Below are 20261 nucleotides of genomic sequence, written 5' to 3' on the forward strand. Positions count from 1 at the left end.
ATATTTACTACGGCTAAAGAAATAAAAGCGTGGTAATATCGAAAATACGTTTTTCGTATTAAGTAACGAGATAAAATTAAATAGCCTATAAATACTGGAGGATTATAATAAATTAACTCTCCGTATAGCTTTTACGGTAGCTTTATATATATTCTTTACCACTTACTTTTTTAATATTAATAAAGCGTTACTGTTAAAAAATAAAGAGTATTATACTACTTATATCACCGTTACGAAGGTATATTTACTAGAAAAAAGTAGCTAAAAAAACGGTATTTAAGCTTTATTTAAAATTACCTCTACGCTTTTAAAATAAAGTAGCTATTTATTTTAAAGGGGAGCAGTTTATAGCTACCACTAAGCGAGAAATTAATAACCTAGTGAAAATAGGGGCTTTGAAAATTATTAAGCGCCCTTACGATAATACCCTATTGCCGTTAAAGTAGGTATTTACTAATAAATTCGACGAGAACAACGCTTATATATTATATAAAGCTCGGATTTATATATAAGGCGATAAATAAAATATAAACTCGTTCGCGAGTATATATACCGTAATATTAGCCGCACGATCCTTTTAAATTATAATAGCCTTAATTACGAAATTTAATTTAAAAGCGAAGTAATTCGATATAATTAATGTATTCCTTAATACGACCTTCGCTAAAGGATCCCCACCGGTGTACTATAAACTCCCTCTAGGGTACGAGTAAGCCGGGATATATATTAAGTTTCGAAAGGCCCTTTACGGATTAAAAGAGTCTCCGTTATTATAATATAACGACTTTTTTAATACTCTTTGTAAGCTAAGCTTTATCGGTTTAAGGGAAGAACCCTGCTTATTTTATAATAAAAAGCGTACGGTATTTATAGTCTTTTATATAAATAACTTCCTAGTTTACTACCGGAAATTAAAGTAGGATAAAGCCGTTAAGCTAATAGCTAGTATTAAGTAAGTATACGAGGTTAAAAACTAAGGTAATATAGTTTACTACCTTAGCGTGCGTATAGTTAAAAATAGAGTTAATAAGCGTCTCTAGCTATCTCACGATACTTACTTAGAGAAGGTAATAACTAAATATAGTTTAAAAGTATTACGAGCTATAGTAATACCTCTATCGACCGAGGAGCTATTAAAATACACTAGTAAAGCATTAAAATCGCGAATTAAAGCCTATTAAAAATAAGTTAGGTTATTACTTTATAGCTCTATTATAATTCGCCTTAATATTACGTTTATATGCTTATAATTATTAAAATTCTTAATAAACCCTAACGAAGAGTACCTTAAAGCCGTTAATTAATATATTTAATACGCTTATAATATTAAGTTTATAATAATCTCTTTCGAAGAATAAGAGAACGGCGTTTAAACGCTAATTATAATAAATAACACCTCTTTCGTAAATAACTTAAAGACGCGTAAATCGTTTTATAAATACATTATTATATTATTCGATAGTTTAGTCGTATAAAAAGCAACTCGGTAAAATATAGTTATTATATCGATTACGGAAATAAAATTATTAACTTTATAATAAGCAGTAAAAGAGTTAATTATACTTAAGCGTTTATTTAAAGATTTAAAGCTAATATTTAATACTTTATTCTCGATATATTATAATAATCAATAGATTATTAGGTTAATTATAAGTTAAGGGGAGAAGATCTTTACGAAACTAAGGCACGTAAATATTTAAAACCTTTAGTTACGATAGGAATATTAAAAGTAAGCTTTTTAAGTAACTTACCTTACTATAAAAGATATACTAGTAAATAGATTAACGAAGAACCTTTCACGTGCTAAGTTCGAGTATTAAAAAGGACTCTTAAACCTATAAAATATTCGGTAATTTAATTATATATTATAAAGAGGTAAGTACGAAGCGACAGCGGGATAATTATTATAACTACTAAATTTTTATTAATTTAAAGAATCGAACCCCGAAAAAATAGAACTATTAAGGTATAAAAGCCCGTAAAAGGTCTTAATAAATACGCCGGCTTAATTAATTTATATATTTTAAACGCGAAAAAATAAAGAACGCTATAAAATATTTAATATTACTAAGAGTAGCACGTTAACGATAATAAGATAAGAGCTAGCTATTTAATTTAACTCGGAGTTAATACTAACGAAAGAATCCTTAAAGTTAAATTTTATCGGAGCAGGCGAAAAGCTTTTAAAGGCGAAACGTTTTTTAGCGGGGTGATTATGTATATTAAAGCTAGCACTATATAAAGGTATAAATGAAAAGCTTAAAGTAGGCGAGACGCTTAGCGGGTTATTAACCTTACGCTAGGTATTAACAATAATAGGCTTATTAATATTATTATAAAAATAATAGGCTTAACTTATAGCCTCGACGTTTATAAATATACGGAACGCATAGCGGTATTTTTTAAGCTACTTCTATAAAAATTATTAATAAGCGAGATTAAATTACTAAGCATTTTAATAAACTTACGTTAATCTTATCTTTATTTTAAATAACGTAATTAACGGTCTCTTTAATAAAGTAGCGAGCGATACGGCGTACGATTATAAGGGTAAAGTTCTCGTAATTAAATTATATTAATATATTAAAAATATATTAAATAATTTATAAGGATACGTACACATAATTATATTAGTAATAATTAAAGTATTTAATAGTATTAAAGCCGAGGGTCTTATAATAACGTAAAACTCTTACGGTATTAAAAAATACCGAGCGTAAATAATTTATATACGTATTACGGTATACTTTATTAAATTAAATAAACTTTTAGCTCTTATTCGAGAAGCCCTAAGGGGCTCGACGGCTAAAAAAAGTCGACGTGTTTAATTAAATAAACGAATTAACGTTAATAAATAGTTTACCACGAGCGACGGCGGCATTTAAAAAGGCTATAATAGTTTAACGTTAATTATCGTTTATAGCGGCAGGAGCGGCACGCGTCTCAGAAGGCTTAGTAGGCGCGGCAGCAGGCTTAGTAACGGGCTCTGCGGGTTTATTAACGGGCTTAACAATAGGCTTATTAACGGGGTTAACGGGCTCGGCAATAGGCTTAGCGAGCGAGGCGGCGGGGTCCTTAGCAGCGGTAGCAGGTATAGCGATAAATTGCTTAGTATATTTAATATACTTAGCGGAAGACTATTTAAATTACGAAGCGCGTTTAGTACGCTTAGTTTTATATTAAGCTTTTTTTTAATATCCTTTTTACGTTAAGCGCGGCTTATAGCGATAGTTTATTTAAAATCTTTTAAAAAAGGGAGTATTTCGTTATTATTCTTATGTTTATAAAGAAGCTTAGTAAGGTTACGAGGAAGTTCGTTACCGCCTCCTCCTCTGTTAACATTAATAGCGTACGAACTAAAAATAAAGTCTATAATTTTATATATTAAGATTAATATCGTAAAGCCGTTTAAGCGCGTAATATTAATTTATCGATAAATATAATAAGTTGAACGATATAAAAGTTCTTATAAAATAAATTTAAAGCAATAATTATAGACTATCTCGTAATTAATAGGCGTTTATAAACGAGGCGTAATATAGGGATTTATATACGCAATAATAAAAACATAAAAAAGAAAAAAAAAGGCTAGGCCGGCTAGCTACGCTTAAAAATGCTTTATAGTACACTACGAGGCAGTTAATTATTTACTTAAAGCTACACCTATTATTTATATTAATAATTATTACGAGCGGATTATATTATATTCACCTTAATAAGCTAAAACTTCTATTTTTTTAAGTAATAATCACTAGGGCACCTCTACTTTACGATTATTAGCTTATAATAGCTTTAATTTTACCTACGTAAACAATTAACTTACTTAGTAAACTAATTAAAGAGTATATCGCAGAAGGATAGAGACAAGGGACCGCCCCTTAACGCGCCTAACGCGCTACGCAAAACATTTCATTTATATATTTATTAATACGGTAGCACCTTTCTCTTTTATCCTTTTCTTTCTTTCTTTTAAGCAGTACTTTAGCACTCAATATACCATCTGAACACTCTCTGCCGTGCGATAACAAGGATTTAAACCAACACTCTAGACGATACAAACAAGGTTGGTGTAACTACTGCACATTATACCCGAGTGAAGGGCCAATACGGGGTAGGATAGAATTTAACCGCGTGGCTTGCATGCAGTCGAAAGAGGTCCCTCGATTCTTGTTCCTGTCGCAGTCAGAAGCCATGGGAAGTCTTACCGTGGCATCATCATCATCGTGGACAACAGCGCTGCTGCTTTCTTTGCCTCCCATTGCAAAATTTTGTCGGCCAGTCGTATTGTTGCCAGAGGGGAGAGAAACACGGGATGTCCTACGACAATTGAGAGTGACGATACTGCTTCATAGAGAAGCCTAGGACGGTGGCTTGGATTCGAAACAAGCCGTCTTCTTACTCCAAGTTGCCTAGCGCCACAGAGCACGCCATGAAGCGTGGCATGGTGTTGGCCATATCGCCCCTTAGTTATGCAGGCAGCTCGACTAAAGCAAGGCGCAATTTTGAAGTAAGCAATACACATTAGGCACCTCGGACAATATATATTTATAGGCAGCATTGGATGAGAGGGGGCCTTGTTTCCATGCATTCGGCTGCAAGGAGAATCGGAGATTGCGAGATGGCTTCTCTCCCAGGCCACCGGCTGTCCCCGAGATGGTAAACATCGGTGGTCCGAATCAGGAAGGTCGCTAGGTCGGTGACACTAGGTAGCACACCCACAGCATTAACCCTCTTGTGCACCCGTATCACATCTATCTAGATGGCCAACAAGCGGAAACGCATCTGAGCTCACCAAAGTAGAATAGAAAACACCGTGTCGGCTGCTCTCGACTATTTCCACTATGGAATACAAGAATCAACAGCGCATTCCAAAGGCTGTGCCTCGGCTCATCATCCATGGCGGGGCCGGCAACATCCAGCCCGAGAATTCTCGCCCGAGAAGTACTCCCAGTATCGTGAAGCTCTACTGACTATTGTAAGTTCTCGCCCGTATATGCACCCCTTAACTATAGCTAGTCATTGTAGGCCGCCAGCCGCCAACGCGTTGTTTCTAGACTTCTCAAATCGAAGTGTATATGCACACGCCCATCGCCACCAAAAGCACAGGCGCCGAGCATACGCGGGAACCAACAGCGCTGGAGATCGCGGTGCACGCCGTGACGCTCCTCGAAGGTAACCCGTTGTTCAACTCCGGACACGGCGCCGTGTTCACGCGCGATGGCATCAACGAGCTCGAGGCCTCCGTCATGGTCTCCCGCGGAAAGGCCAAGCGCGGGGTAGGTGTGACGGGTCTGCGCCGTGTCAAGAACCCGATCCTGCTGGCCCAGAAGATGCTGGAGCACGGCGAGGACGACTTGACGGGGAAATCGGATCTGGGCTGGTCGTCCAGCCGGGATGCTGGGGATGGCGTCAATTTGGATATCCCCTCGGCCCAGGGGCATACCTTGATCCACGGCCCGTCCGCCGAGATCTTGGCGGAGAAGTACGGGCTGGAGCTGGCCGAGCCGGGTTACTTCTTCACACCAACGCGCTGGGATGAACATGTGCGAGCGCTTGAGCGTGAAAGGAAATCCCGCATCCATTTCGCAACATGGAGCGCGGACGAGTATCTCCCACAGGGCACGTGTGGTAAGTCACATATGTGATATACACCCAACGCGTCCAAGATATGGGTTACTGACTCCAATCGTCAATCATCAAGGTGCCGTAGCGCTCGACTCTGACGGGGTCTTGTGCTGTGCTACTAGTACGGGTGGAATGACCAACAAGCTGACCGGCCGCATCGGGGACACGCCGTCCGTTGGCGCCGGCTTCTGGGCAGAGGAATGGAGCGAGCAAGTTGTTGCCTCAAGCAGTCCAACTGCTCGGGCAAGTGGGATGTCAATCAGCGACTACGCACCCCTCTGGTGGAAACACCTGGCATGGCCAGGACGGGCCATCTCGGACCTCCGTACTGGTCTAGTAGGTGGGCTTTGCTACTCGGACTGTCTGCTCGGGCAACCGCAGTACTCGCCCCTTTCGCGGGAGCAAGCGACGACAACGAAGACAGTGACACGATCTGTTGCGGTTTCGGGCACGGGCAACGGCGATTCGTTCCTTCGTCTGGCGGCGGCGCACGCTGTCGTGTCGATGGCGCGTTGGGCGGCGATCCCCGCGGGCGAGGCACTCCGTCGCGTCGCGGGCCGCGGGGGCGCGCTCCAGAAGAGCGCGGACAACCGCTGGAGCAAGACGGGAGAGGGCGAGGGCGGCATGATCGGCATAGAGAGCACCCGGGAGGAGGCCGAAACCGAGGAGGGTGGGCGTGGCGGCGGCAGCACGGTGGTGTCAAGCAAGATATTGCATGACATCAACTGCGGTGGCATGTTCCGCGCCTGGATAGATGAGGGCAACCATAGAATGAAGATTTGGGATCATGTTGCAGACGAACAAGACTTGCTTCGCAAGCATGCCGAACCGCCGGGCTCGGAGAAGGGACAAGTGAGAGTGGGTTGAGAATGTGTCAGGCCAGGAGGACCTTGGAGTTGAAGGGCCGATCACAGAACTTTGTTTAGATGAAGTCGTAGACATGGGTTTGATGCTCGTTATTATTTGTTAGTCTAAGTCGTGTTGGGCGCTGGTGTTGCCTCCAATAGTACATCGGGGAGAAGTGGTGGCCATCAAGTGTGACTCTTCCATTCCGGTCCCATCTCATCTATTCCTACAAAACCCGGTCATCCCGCTCCGAACCCAATGTCCAGGGAAAGCAGCCTGAATGCCTCCCTCCCCCCCCCTCAATCTAGCATGTACAGTTGCGACGTGACTCGAGGGAGCGACGGCATATATATCAAATGAGTAGAGTGGCGATTGTAGGTCCCCAAGCGTAGTGATGCTGCAGGTCGATACGGCCTTCAAAGTACGGCCATCTGAGCAAACTATGCCAGGGCCTTCTCGGCATTCGGTGGCGGTTGGGGTACCTGGGGCGTTAGGATTCACGGTCAGCATATGAATACGAAGGATGTCGACCAGGGCCTGCTGCAGCAAACGTACCTCTAGCTTTGTCGAACCAGCCATCAGCCGTTGAAATCCGATGCCGACGCCCTCGATAACGGCGAGCAGCACCGCGCAGCCAATGGCGCCATTCCGCGCCGCCTTGTACCCACCGCGAATAGCCAGCGAGCCACCTGTGAAGAAGCCCGCAATGATGGCGTTGTAGGGATCCTCCTTCTTCCGGATGCCCTTTACTGCGCAGTCAAACGTCGAGAAGAGACCACCCCACACGCCGAAGTTGCCGCCTAGTACCGGTGCGCGCGCCTTGATGGCTGTGATGGCGCCTATCCGCCGTTCGCCCATGGGGCTGTTGCGGAAGCCCTTGATGCCGTGCCATATGGTCCCACCAATTGCCTGCCGACGGTACGTTAGCTGACCGAGCTCGGTATGGGTTTGCTCCCTGTGTAGATTGACGCGAGGGCGTTGCAGTGAGGGGGCTAAGACATACGCCCATGGCAAAGGCACCGCCAAAGTCATTCAAGATGACATAAGGGCAAGGATCTCGCGTGTGATCCATTGTGACAGGCTGTAGCAAGTAGAGGGAAGCAGAAAGAGGCGAGTGGCGGGAAAGGTTGACGCCGGGAAGACCGTATGCTGGGTGCGATTGCGCGCTTCAATTGCGATGTGGCAGAAGCAGGCCAAGGCGTCGTCAAATTCGTTGGCTGGGATCTGGGGAACAGAGGACGCGTATTCGCTGGGGGCTGGATAGTCGACACGATCTGTCGGCGGTTGGTTTGGTGTCGGAAAGTGCGGCGATGGGCGGTGGTGGCCTTGTCGTCGTCGTCGGATGGAGGTTTTGTCGGGTCAAATTGGTGATATCACGGGCTGGCAGTTCATTTTTACGAGCCTGAGCTGTGAGAACTGGAGCGGGAGAGAAAATTGTTGCGCACGGATCCTGCTACACATCGGTCCGCGCGGTCGTTTTCCCCTCCGTGGCGCCGATGACGCAGCCCCACCGACCGCCCCGAAAGAGATTAGCCTACCCGCAGCCTGGGTTTACCCCACGCCTGCCTTGACTGGCAGTACGTACCTCCAATCTAGGCCAATCTAGGTACTACCTACCTAGACCTACATACCAGTTCCAGACCTACCTACATGTAGTATGTACCTCTGTAGTGCACGCACCCGGCATGTACCTACCAAGGCTATCTATCGACCTTCAACTCTTCCAATCAAATGGTCCAGTCCCAGCGGCATCAATCCCCAAGAAGTCCGGACAAGGCTGGCAGCCCTCGGGAGTCTGGGATACTATGTGCTGACTACCTCCTCCGTTTGCCCCGAGTCCCTGGGGGCGAGGGGTGGGCGTGATTGAACTGAGACATGCTCCCCGCCGGCCACAATATGCGCGACGCACCACAGGCATTCATTCATGTATGTCACTCACGCATCTGCTTCGTCGCCGCACAGCTTGCTTGCGTGCGTTGTACTGCATTTAGTTGAACATGCACCATGTAGGAGGCCTGGATCTGCCAGTACGGTTTCACCAGCCTACGTCTTGGCTGCCGGGCTGCCAATATCCCTAGACGAAGGTACGTAGGTATGGATTGCCCCCTGGGGATTGCCCACTGGCGGTGAAGCTTACCCGTGTCTGATATGCAGGCGGGCGTAATTGCCTTCATTGGCAAACGATCTTATCGCACGGCATCAAGGTCAGCCAGCAGTCGGTCTGGTTCTCTTGGTAAACGTTCTTTTTCGGCGGGGTAACTGGTTTTGGTTTCATCATACTTCTACCGGGACATATACATCCTTTGCAGTCCCCCATCTCTCCTCAGTCTGCGAACCCAACCATTCTGGCTGTTGCACTTGACGATAGCGCACAAGTGAGAGAGAGTGGCCTCAAGTATCCGTCCGAACCCAGGGCAGGGCATCCATCATTGGAATCCAGCGCCAGCTCCAGCTCCAGCTGCAGCACCACCTTCGTCCAGTTCATTTTCTCGGACCAGTCGAGTCGCAATCCATGCCCCCAATCGCATCACGGCCAAGGGACGAATGAGCAGCTCACAAGATGCTGGGGGTTGTCAAGGCTGTCGGAGGATTCAAGACGAAGAAGGCTGGCAGAAGCAAACTGGATGGAGACCGCAAGGCCCAAGTAAGTGCAAGTCGTCTTACAGATCTCGTTATCCTTGCGTCTCGGGCGGCAGCCGACAACATGCTCCAGAGAAGTCCCAAGTCCCAATGGATTTGATTGATTGATCCCGCCCATGGTCCAGGCAGTCAGGGTCTTCAGGGTCCAGAATAGCATGGACCCCACTGATTTCCAGGCACTACTTGCGCCTACATTAGGTACATATCAAGGATCTAGACATAAGGCTATAGGTGCTAGCTACATCATGTACATGAGGGTGATACGGTTGACGGGTGACAGCCTGACAGGTAGGTGTGAGCCTGTGAGGTGCTGCTGCAGAAGGTTGGCAGGTGGGCAGGTGGGCAGGTGGGGGTTGCCCATTGCCCGTCGCATCACATCATTGCCAGCTAAATCCATTTGACCTCTACCTCGTCCATTGGAAGTCTGTAGTCGGTGCGGGCTACATACACCGTCGTGGACTGGAACGGCCTCTTCCAGCCTGCTCTTTCTACCCGTCGCTTGACATTTGATTCTGTTTTGGAGCAAAACTCACCCAATACGCACGCACTGTACAACCTCCGGTTGTCCCTCGCAGAAACTGACAACCCGTGCAAGCCCAAGTCCAGTCCTTTGCTGCGTCGACCGCAGCGTCCCCTCCACCACCGATGCCGGCCACCACCGCCCCGAATGCGTCGGCTCCCGCTGTTGAAGTGCCGCCACACACGACGCCCGAACTGAATCATGTCCTAAAGCACGACAGCTCCGTCCTGGCCCTCGTTGTCGGCAAAAACCGCATCTACGCCGGCACCCAAGATGGCGAGATTGTGGTTTGGTCCCTGGCCACCTTCCAGCCCATCCACCGCATCCAAGCCCACAAGCGCAGTGTCATGTGCCTGTTCCTGTCCGACGACGAGTCCCTCCTCTTCTCGAGCGGCAGCGACCCCATCGTCAATGTCTGGTGCCCCAGCTCCATGACTCGCAAGTACGAGATCTACAGCACCTGGGATTCCTTTGGCGACATCTTCTCCGTATCCTATTCCTCACAGCACCAGACCGTCTACTACGGCGCACAGAATACCACAATACAATGGGTTGGACTGAACGACACCAGCCGCGTCGTTGCCCAAGACTCCACGAGCCACCCAGATCGTCGAAACCACCGATTCTTCGACTCCCGGGCCGTCGGTGGCGCGAGCACACCACGGCCCACCGACGAGCGATACGACCTCATCCCCCGATCGCATACCGTCTTGGAGACCGACCGACGAGCCATTAGACAATATGCCCACTACGGATACGTCTTCTGCATGCTGATGGCACGCGGCGTGACTGCCTTTGCGGACCCCGAAGACGACGTCCTGATATCGGGCGGTGGCGACGGGACCATCAAGGTCTGGCAGCTGGGCGGCAACGAGGTTGGGCCCGACGGCACTCTTAACGGCCTTCGGGAGATCATGTGCCTGGGCGAAGACAATGCCGAGTCTGTCATGTCTCTCAGCATCGACGGGTCTTTCCTGTACAGCGGCAAACTCAGCGGCATCGTCGAGCTCTGGGACTTGGATACGAAGCAGAAGCTACGCGTCATCAAGGCCCACAAGGGCGACGTCATGGCATTGCAGATGGGCTGGGGATACTTGTGGAGTGCCGGTTCTACGGGAACAGCCAGCGTACGTTCTATTTCCCCTTCGTAGCGTGGACCATGCTAAACTAGACACCGACCGACAGAAGCACAGCACGGCACATTACGGCCAGTACCAGGTCGACTGCTCGCAGAACGTCAGCCAGAAGTACCAGCTCCTGACCCAATGGAAGGCCCACGCGGGCAAGATCCTGGCTTGCACCGTTTCGAACTACGAAGGTCGCGAGGTTTTTATCACGGGCGCCAACGACAACACGGTTGCGGTGTGGGTGGTCAAGAACCCGCCGGCAACAGAGGCAACAGAGCAGCAGCCTTCCTCACCCGTGGTTGACGAGGACATGATGATCTCGAGTCTGAGGGATTTCGTCTCATTCAAAACCATCTCATCCAGACCCGAGTATGCGGAAGATTGCCGACGCGGCGCCACCTTTCTCCGCACACTGTTCCGCAAGCACGGTGGCGACGTGGAGATGCTGAGCGCCGATGACAACCTTCACCATCCCGTCGTCTTCGCCAAGTTCAGTGGCAAGCTCGAGCCGGCGGAGCAACGCAAGCGGATCTTGTTTTACGGCCACTACGATGTCGTCCCCGCTGACTCTAGAAAAGGCAACTGGAGCGCAGACCCATTCCAGCTCAAGGGTACGAATGGCTATCTCTACGGCCGTGGCGTCAGCGACAACAAGGGGCCCATCATGGCTGCTCTGTATGCCTTGACAGATCTCATGCAATCAAAAGCCTTGGATTCGGATGTCGTTTTCCTCATCGAGGGGAGGAAGAGTCGGGCTCCCCGGGGCTTCCAGGAGACCGTCCGCCAGAACAAACAGAAGATCGGGCACATTGACTATATTTTGTTGGCCAACAGCTACTGGCTGAACGACATAACCCCTTGTTTGACATATGGGCTTCGAGGTGTTCTGCATGCTACCGTGTGCGTGGAGTCGAAGCATCCTGATCTTCATTCTGGCGTGGATGGATCGTACATGGTCAATGAGCCTTTGACCGACCTCACTACACTCATGTCCAAGCTCAAGGGACCGCGTAACCGGATTCTGCTTCCTGGTTTCTATGAGGGCATTCTTCCACTGACGCCCGAGGAGGAGGCTCGGTTCGATGATATCACCACGGTGCTCATAAACCAGAGCCCAGACGAGAACAAGTCCGCGTCAGACCTCAAAACGTCTTTGATGGCGCGCTGGCGCGAACCCAACCTAACCATCCACAGATTCAAGGTATCGGGCCCTGATGGCAGCTTGGTCAGTAGCCATGCCAGTTCCCACATCAGCTTCCGGCTGGTGCCCGGCCAAGAGCTGGGCGACATCATCCAGTCGCTCAAGACTTACTTGCGCAACGAGTTTGATCTTCTTGAATCCGACAATGAGCTGACGGTCAAGATTGACAACAAGGCCGAGCCGTGGCTGGGTGATCCCGACAATGCCATCTTCCGGACGCTCGAAGAGGCCACCATGCAAGCTTGGGCGCCTCTCTTTGACAACGGTCAAGGTGAGTCGCAGGAACCCACGCCGGCCGTCGGCGGTAAGTTGCGCAAGCCGCTGTACATTCGAGAAGGCGGTTCGATCCCGGCCATCCGGTTCCTGGAGAAGGAGTTCGAGGCCCCGGCGGCGCACTTGCCTTGCGGACAGGCCAGCGACTCGGCCCATCTCGACAACGAACGCCTGCGGGTGACCAATCTCTTGAAGAGCCGTGATGTCTTCGCGCATGTATTCAAGAAGCTCTAAGATCAAAGGCGCTTCTGGGCGACGTCGGCTATTTTTGAGGACGTGTACGCATAATGCTATTCGCCACTGGCCAATGTCTGTCCAATAATACTGACCTGGCCACCCACCTCTTGTAAATACCTCCTCCTGTGTCAGATCAAGCCATGGTAAACAAGCTCAGAAACACACGCGCTGGGTACCACATGAAGAAGGCTGCATGGTGCGTGAGAGAGAAGTCGGTCCCCAAGGAGGGGGGCCAAGAAGCGTGCCCAAGGTTGGCTTTGTACACACCGGCATCCATAATCTCGTAGCGCTTTTACACTCAATGCAATCACCTGCTAAATGCTAGATGCCCGGCAGCCGAAATATAGCACAGCTAGCAGGATGGATGCGAAGAGCGCTTGTTCCCTAGCTGACTCGATCTTCACTACGGGAAAATATTACCTTGACCTCCCACGTACAGCGGACCCATGCGTAACAAGTGACGGTGATACCATGTCTCGGAAGATGACGACCGTGGCTCCCACAGATCATGTTCCGTGCTGGGACGTTCGGAGACCTTATGCGGTCCCTTGATTCGTGCATATTCTTGGCCGGCGCTACCCTGGCGAGCGGCCTGCATTGTGGGGATTTGACACCACTACAGTCATCCTGCTGGACAACGTGCCCCTGATCTAGACTCTCAAGGCTTCAACCAGGAAGATGGCAGGAAACCGAGGAAGTGGCGAGCCTACATCCATCCATGTCCACGTAGCGAGTTCACCATCAAGAAACCCCATCTCTCTGCTCTCGTGTATCCAGATGACTAACCGGGCTTCTCCTTGTGTAAGTCGTTGTGTGGGGCCTGCTCGTGATCAAGCTTGCCGTTTTCAATCACGGAACGTAGCCGGCATGGACGGGCCGCCAACGGAACGAGCCCTCAGCTGGATTGCGCTGCCGCGGACTCCGTGCCCGCCAGTCGTGTGAGATTCATATCTCCTGCATATATCACCCAATGCGCCTGACGGTGACTGCGGCATCCGTAAAGACGCCTTTTTCTATTACTCTTTTCTACCCACCAACTATCGTCGGCTGGCAACAACATGACACGCTCCTCGCTCATCGTGGCCTATTTGGCCGCCGCGGTATCGGCCGGGACGGTGATCTGGGATGGCCGCTTCAACGACCTCTCGTCCGCCACCGACCTCAACAAGTGGTCCTGGGGCAGTCAGGTCGGTCCGTATCAGTATTACATCCACGGCAGCGGCGCCGTGACCGACTACGTGAACCTCTCGCCCAATCACAAGAACCCGGCCGACTCGGCCTCGGAACAGGGCGCCAGGCTCACGCTCGACTCGACGGCGTACTGGAACGGCCAGAACATGCGCCGGATCGAGCTGATCCCGCAGACCACGGCCGCCGTCAACCAGGGCAAGGTCTACTACCACTTCAGCATGAAGCGGTCCGACGTGAACCCACCGGCCCAGACGCGCGAGCATCAGATCGCCTTCTTTGAAAGCCACTTCACCGAGATGAAAGCTGGCTGGCTAAGCGGAGCATCGTAAGTACCTAGCTAGTTAGTTGCCAGAGACGCCCCGAGACCGCTACCCGCTGCGAGGGCGGTTGGCGAACGTGACAGTTGACTGGATGTCGTATGATACAGCGGCACGTCCGATCCTTTACTCCGGTGGATGGTGGACGGCCAGACCAAATGGAGCGTCAACTGGGACGCCGACGTCTGGCACAACGTGGCCTACGAGATCGACTTCAGCGCCAAGACCGTAGGCTATTGGCACTCGACGGGCAGCGACCCCTTGGCTCGAGTGATCGCCCCGGTTTCGGCCAGCACGTCCAGCAATGGTGCCGACTTCCACGTCGGAGTGCTGGAGTTGCCCAGAAGCGGCTATCCCGACGCCGTCGAAGACATCTACTTCTCCGGCGTCTACATTGAGACCGGGGACATCACCACGGCCATTGGAAATGGCAGCGGCACGTCGCCAGCACCGTCGACCACCCCGGCACCCGCCCCGACCACGACAGCAGGCCCCGGTGGAGCGGGCCAGACCAAGTATGGACAGTGCGTCGGCAGCGGTAAGAGACCGACTCATTAGCCCCCTTCGTTTTGTTACCAAGGGCCATCCACGTATGGCAGAACTGTCGCAGTTGCAGGCTTACAAACTGTACTCCCTCAACGGGATCATGCATACTAACTCTGCAACCAAATGCATAGGATACACAGGACCAACGTCCTGCGCGTCAGGCACTTGCTCTGTCCTGAACGAGTGGTGTAAGTCGTTGCCCATCCCGAGTTTTTTGAGCAATTGCATGTGTAAGCTGATTGACTCCTTGCGCAGATGGACAATGTCTTTAAAGAGACGCATCATTTCGACGACAAAGGATGGACAGTCCATGACAAGTGCAGCTGACTGGGAGTCGAAAGCCCTGTATGGGACTTTGAATGTTGGTCCAAGTTGGGCGGGACACGATGGTGCCATGGCAAGATGGCAGGACTGCCTGGAGGGGGCATTAAACGATCACTCCCGAGTACCATGCCACTATGTCCCACCCGATAGGATTTGGCGTGTTGTCTCGCCATGTGGTGCACCAGTTTCCAGACCGTTGCCGGCCCGCCCGTCGACAAAGGTGGCATGACCTCGGGAACCGATGTGACGGTGATGCTTGGGATTATTTAGTGAAATGAGGGCGTAGTGATGTTTGCCTGACACGGCTCCTTCGACGGAGAGTGCCAGGTCCGTGGGGGTTTGTTCGCCGCAGAGCAGATATAACTACCGGTGATGAGCGAATAGCGGCTTTTGTTTCTTTTATCTTGGAGTTGAACAGTAATTTAATTCGATTACTATATAGGAAACACCACCCTGCAAAATTAAACGCTCGGGTGAGTAAAGTCGCACAGCTGGCGGAAAGTAGCACGACTACCCACGGAGAGATTGGCTACGATGACCGAGGTAACAAACAACGGTTCGCACCCATGTAGAGTGACTCCCATCTCCCCATCTACGTCCCTCCAGCCACGTACAAGCAAATCCCTTCTGAAACCAAGTCGATACGATAACGTCTGCCGCCTCACTTCTCGAGAAGCTGCACATCAACAAAGTTAGCCGGCTACGAAGCAGTCACCCACAACATGGTCACCTTGACACGAAATCATCCGGTCGACGCTCCCTGTCGGTATATTTCGTCTCTGCCGTCCAAGGGCATCCGGAGCTCCTTCATCGAGGCGTTGAACCAATGGTTCATGATCAAGAGCGAGAGCCTCGACGTCATCAAGGACATCATCAAGATGCTCCACGACGTCTCCCTCATCCTGGACGACATCCAGGACGATTCCCCGCTGCGTCGGGGCCGGCCACCCACGCCGTCTTCGGCCTCGCCCAGTCTCTCAACAGCTCGACGTACCTGTTCGTGCAGGCGCTCGCCGACGTGCACGGGCACTTTGATGCCGTCACCAACGGGGCCTTCATCGAGGTGCTGCAGCGCATGCACGTCGGCCAGGGCTACGACATGTACTGGAGCTTCCACTCGCAGTGTCCTTCGGAACAGGAATACCTCGAGATGGTCGACGGCAAGACGGGCGCCATGTTTGCGCTGGTGGTGACGCTGATGGAGTCCAAGTCGGCTACCATGCCGCGCGGCGACTCCTTCCAGCGGCTCACCCTTCTCTTCGGCCGCTTCTTCCAGGTCCGCGACGACTTCATGAACCTCAACTCGGAGCTGTACGCCCAGGGCAAGGGCTTCTGCGAGGACCTGGACGAGGAAAAGCTCTCGTACTTGCTGATTGTCTGTGCCAAGAGCGACCCGGACGCGTATCAGCAGATCATGGGCATCTTCCGGGCACGGAGCTCGTCGCCGACGGGCGCGGCCACGCCGTTGGCGAGAGAGTCCAAGACGTACATCCTGTCGCTTTTGGAATTGTCGGGGACCATGAAGGCCACCAAGGCGTGGCTCCTTCATTTGGAGTCGGAAATAGTGGTATGGCTTTTCTTTCTTCCCGGGCGTATGGATTCATCCCCCAACTACCTCCCGGGCCCTCCCTCCCCCCATCCCGTACATTGGACGGGACGGTTCCGACTTCTGGGGAAACTGGTACTAACGCCGAAGCCCCGACCAGGCAGAGATAGGGGCCCTGGAGAAGGCCCACGGCAAGAAAAACGCGCAGTTTCGGATGCTGGTTTCAAAGCTTAGCGTGAAAAGTACAGAGTAGCCGCGAGGAGGGTGTGTCTTTCCCATCTACCTAAGCCATGGCCAAGCCAGTGACAAGGAGGGGCTCGAGGGTGGCAACGGCCCGTCGTCCGTCCTGCCTATCCTCCAGACTTGGGCGAATACATGTAGGGGAGATTCCGGTGTAGCATGTCGCAGTCGTGCCAGAGAGTGCAAGGGAGTGCAATCGATGGAAGTTGGAACATGAGTAGAAAGAAGCAGCAGGATCTTCATAATTGATGGACGTTTCATGAGATTTACTGGGAGTAGCTGTGTTGGCTTGGATATGACACGCCCGCTTCTGGCCCCAGTTGTCAGTATGTGACAGTGGTGGTGGGAGAAACCGAAATTGCCGCTTATTAGTGATGGAGAGTGGGATGTACCTGCTTTCCATCCATGTAGGGAGTAGGAGTAGGTCACCTTGGAACCTTAGGTAGGTAAAGTAGCTTGAGGTACATGCAATGCTCGGTTTCCCCCGCTACTTACCGAGATTCTGTCTGTCCAGTACCTACTGCACTGTTCCCTCCTATAGGTTGGTGGCGTGTGTCCACCGCCGTGTGTGCCTTCCAGTGTGTCATCCGTCGATTCCTGACAACAACCTTACCCAATACGTGCCTACCCATGTATCTACAGACTACAGTAACCTTACAAGGCTCCAGGCCTGATGCCCGAGTACGCCCCCCCCACCCCAAACTCCAAACCCCACATCGATCGTCAAAGTCTTACCCATTTACCCATTACTAATCAATCAACCAATCAATCGCCCTCCGCTTTCCATCCTCGCGGCGACAGTATCATGGCCGGTCGCTAATCGATTGAGTGCCAGTCGTGACTGAGTCCCAGATCCTGCCAGTCACGTTTGTCCCACTATGAATGGACGCCGGACGGCCTAGCACCGCAAGCACCGCAGCCATCCGATTGCACTCTGTTGTCTCATCCGAGAACACCCCCGACCGACGCGTTCGTTTCGGTAGGCTAGCGCCAGTAACGAGCTCGCGGGGCCCGCCCTCGTCACTGGAGCGACTCCACGCCTTCCCCGGATTCCATCGTGTCCACCGGAACGACCCCCACATCCAGGACCAGCCCGTGTGCCCAGTGTGTTACATCCACGCACCCTCGTTACGCAACCGGCATCTTGGCACCACGATGCGCGTCATGAGCTCGGATCTGGCCATCCTGAGCGCCGAGAGGTATGACGACGGCTGCCGCCCCCACCGAGCCGCCAGCAATGGGCCCGCCATGAGGAAGGCCATCTCCTCTGCCGCTGGAGACAAGCCGATCCCCAAGAAGAGAACTCGGACGCAGTCGTCGCTCGACCAAGACGAACCCGACGAGGAGAAGAAGCGTGCTCGAGGCCGGCCCCGGCTCGACACCACCGACCAGACCCCTCAAGAGGCAGGTTTCTTTCTCTCCCTTGCCCCATAGCCGGATGTCGCATCTTGTGCCTGTACTAACTCCCCCGGTAGCGCCGCCGCACCCAGATCCGGCTGGCGCAGAGAGCCTATCGCGATCGCAAGGAGAGCGCCATCACCAACTTGGAGAGAGAGGTCGAGAGCCTCAAGGCCACCCACGGCCAGATGACCCAAGCCTACCAAGATGTTCTCGACTTTGCCGCCAGCAATGGCCTCCTGGATGCCAAGTCCGAGTTGGGTCGCAGGCTTATGAAGTTGGAGGCGCTGGCCAAGAAACCCAACGACGCCTACGATGACTACGACGGCTCGTCGCCCGAGGGCGGGACCGACGACACCAAGCTGCCCGGCGAGCCGCGCCGCCAATCGGCCCCTTCTGCCAGCTCTGGCGAGAACGTCGGGAGCTGTGGCAGCTCCGCCAAGCAGGCCCTTGAAAAATCCGAAACCACGCAGCAGCTTTGGGCGGGAGTCATGGTCACCCACGAGCCGGTTAATGAGATCGAGGCGGCGGCGGCACCACAAGGACCTCAGCAACTCTACTCGACGACCTCTCTGTACGACGGCCCCAGCTCCCACCCTCCAGGCCCCATTGGCTACGAGATTATCGCCCAACCGACGTCTCAGAATGCGAGCTTCGCGCCGCAGTTGTCCTTCGACCCATCATCGTATGGTATGCACTCTTGGACGCCATCCCCGTGGACCTCGTTGCCAAGCCCCAGCAGCCTTGCCTACCAGGAGCAGTCATTCGCGCGCCGGCTCCATCGAACTGCCCTGCAGCGCGCCGCGCGCCTCATCACCATGAAAGATCCGCCCTCGGATAAAATCCTGCGTGTTTTCGGTTTTGCGCGCCTGTTTGAGACACTTGAGCAGATTAGGGAACGGACCCTCGATCTTCTCACCCGGTCCGAACGGGAGACCTTGTTCAACCAGGGCTACCCTTTCCAGCACCTCGGCGGCATCGGTACCCATTTCCCTCCGGCCAACGAGGCGAATCATGGGCATGCTTCTTCTTCTTCTTCTTCCACTATGCGTGACGTCCTCAGCCGGCCCAAGGATGAGCATGCTTTCACCATGGGCCCCATGGATCCTCGCCTGGGAAAGATAAGAGAAACTCTCCTGCGTCTGGGGGAGAGATCAATCTGCCGGGGTTTGACGGCCATTTCTGGGACCCGGACGAGGTTCAGATCTACCTGATGCACAATGGAGTTGAGATCCCGCCTGCCGTTGACCATCATGTTGTCGAGCTCGAGGATGGCGCATTCGGGCCTCCGCCTTCACAAGTCCAGAGCGAAGACGACGGACCACAGTTCGCAGAAGGTCGGCATGCCTCTTCTAGCACGGCACCCGGAGCAGGAGCAGGGGCAAATACCATGTCGGACCTGGGCTCTACGCCGGTCACCACGGTGGTAACATCGGCGCGGCTCACAGGTCCGGTGTCGTCCCGCCCAGATGCCACCTCAGCGACGCCAAATAATGCCGACCCGGCGTCGCTTTGGCCTCATGGTCACAGTGCCGTTGGCCATTTCCCACTTCCAACGGGCCCTGTCACTAGCTCTGCCATGCCGGTATTCCCTACCCATCCCTTCCCGGGCCCAAACGCGCTGGATTTCCCTGTGGAGATGGCCGGCTCGATTTATTCGAGTGATCCGACGGGCCCACCGGGACATCATGATCACGATCATGGTATTGCAGCAACCAAGAGAAGTTGGCGAATTAACGTAGATGAGTTCCTGCATCGTGAGTATCTGAATTCCTGCCTCTAACTCTTTTTCTGTCTTGGCGTGCGTCCGTGGCTAACGTGGGACAATGTGACAGAGCTGCTCATTAAGATGACCTGTCTGGGACGCAGTCCGGGGATTCGACCCAAGGATGTGGACATGGCGTTCTGGGCCAGTGTTACTGATCTCAGCACTGCATGACATAGCTCGACGCCACTGCTGCTGTTGCTGCAACGAAATCATGTTCAACTACAAAGAACGACATGGCCCCCCGCCACTGTCTTTTATTTTGAGGTGCTTTGGCGATGGCGTTTTGGAGTTGGTACGTCCTTGTGCGAAAGTGGCTGAGCATATGATCCAAATGACTCAACTTGACTGTGAAAAGCCACATGGAATGGAGGCTATATCAAGGGATCACCGGCTCTGAGACATGGGGCCTGGTGGCAAATATACATTTCCCTCGGGGCTCTTGTTCTTATCTACCTACCTACT

General features: G+C 51.7%; 6 protein-coding genes across 6 annotated transcripts; 5 read left to right on the forward strand and 1 right to left on the reverse strand.

The window, feature by feature from the left end:
• Positions 1-4841: 4841 nt before the first annotated feature.
• PG986_011491 (L-asparaginase 1) lies at positions 4842-6492 on the forward strand (the record flags this gene model as incomplete). Its single annotated transcript, XM_066847713.1, has 3 exons — positions 4842-4955; positions 5055-5628; positions 5702-6492. 3 exons carry the CDS (start codon positions 4842-4844, stop codon positions 6490-6492), a joined length of 1479 nt encoding a protein of 492 aa, XP_066694409.1.
• Positions 6493-6911: 419 nt separating this feature from the next.
• Positions 6912-7543, reverse strand: PG986_011492 (translocase of the inner membrane; the record flags this gene model as incomplete). Its single annotated transcript, XM_066847714.1, has 3 exons — positions 6912-6953; positions 7027-7380; positions 7475-7543. The coding sequence occupies 3 exons, from the start codon at positions 7541-7543 to the stop codon at positions 6912-6914; spliced, it is 465 nt and encodes a 154-aa protein (XP_066694410.1).
• A 2213-nt stretch (positions 7544-9756) lies between these two features.
• Positions 9757-12466, forward strand: PG986_011493 (uncharacterized protein; the record flags this gene model as incomplete). Its single annotated transcript, XM_066847715.1, has 2 exons — positions 9757-10758; positions 10817-12466. The coding sequence occupies 2 exons, from the start codon at positions 9757-9759 to the stop codon at positions 12464-12466; spliced, it is 2652 nt and encodes an 883-aa protein (XP_066694411.1).
• Positions 12467-13527: 1061 nt separating this feature from the next.
• On the forward strand, positions 13528-14535 carry PG986_011494 (uncharacterized protein; the record flags this gene model as incomplete). The annotated part of the gene is made up of 2 exons (XM_066847716.1): positions 13528-13985; positions 14088-14535. The coding sequence occupies 2 exons, from the start codon at positions 13528-13530 to the stop codon at positions 14533-14535; spliced, it is 906 nt and encodes a 301-aa protein (XP_066694412.1).
• A 1034-nt stretch (positions 14536-15569) lies between these two features.
• Positions 15570-16646, forward strand: PG986_011495 (geranylgeranyl pyrophosphate synthase; the record flags this gene model as incomplete). The annotated part of the gene is made up of 3 exons (XM_066847717.1): positions 15570-15802; positions 15832-16414; positions 16554-16646. 3 exons carry the CDS (start codon positions 15570-15572, stop codon positions 16644-16646), a joined length of 909 nt encoding a protein of 302 aa, XP_066694413.1.
• Positions 16647-17788: 1142 nt separating this feature from the next.
• PG986_011496 (uncharacterized protein) lies at positions 17789-19970 on the forward strand (the record flags this gene model as incomplete). The annotated part of the gene is made up of 4 exons (XM_066847718.1): positions 17789-18037; positions 18109-19086; positions 19185-19788; positions 19867-19970. 4 exons carry the CDS (start codon positions 17789-17791, stop codon positions 19968-19970), a joined length of 1935 nt encoding a protein of 644 aa, XP_066694414.1.
• Between the last annotated feature and the right edge of the window lie 291 nt (positions 19971-20261).

This window comes from Apiospora aurea, assembly GCF_038362705.1.
Source record: "Apiospora aurea strain CBS 24483 chromosome Unknown utg000008l_segment0_segment0, whole genome shotgun sequence".
Taxonomy (NCBI): Eukaryota; Fungi; Ascomycota; class Sordariomycetes; order Amphisphaeriales; family Apiosporaceae; genus Apiospora; species Apiospora aurea.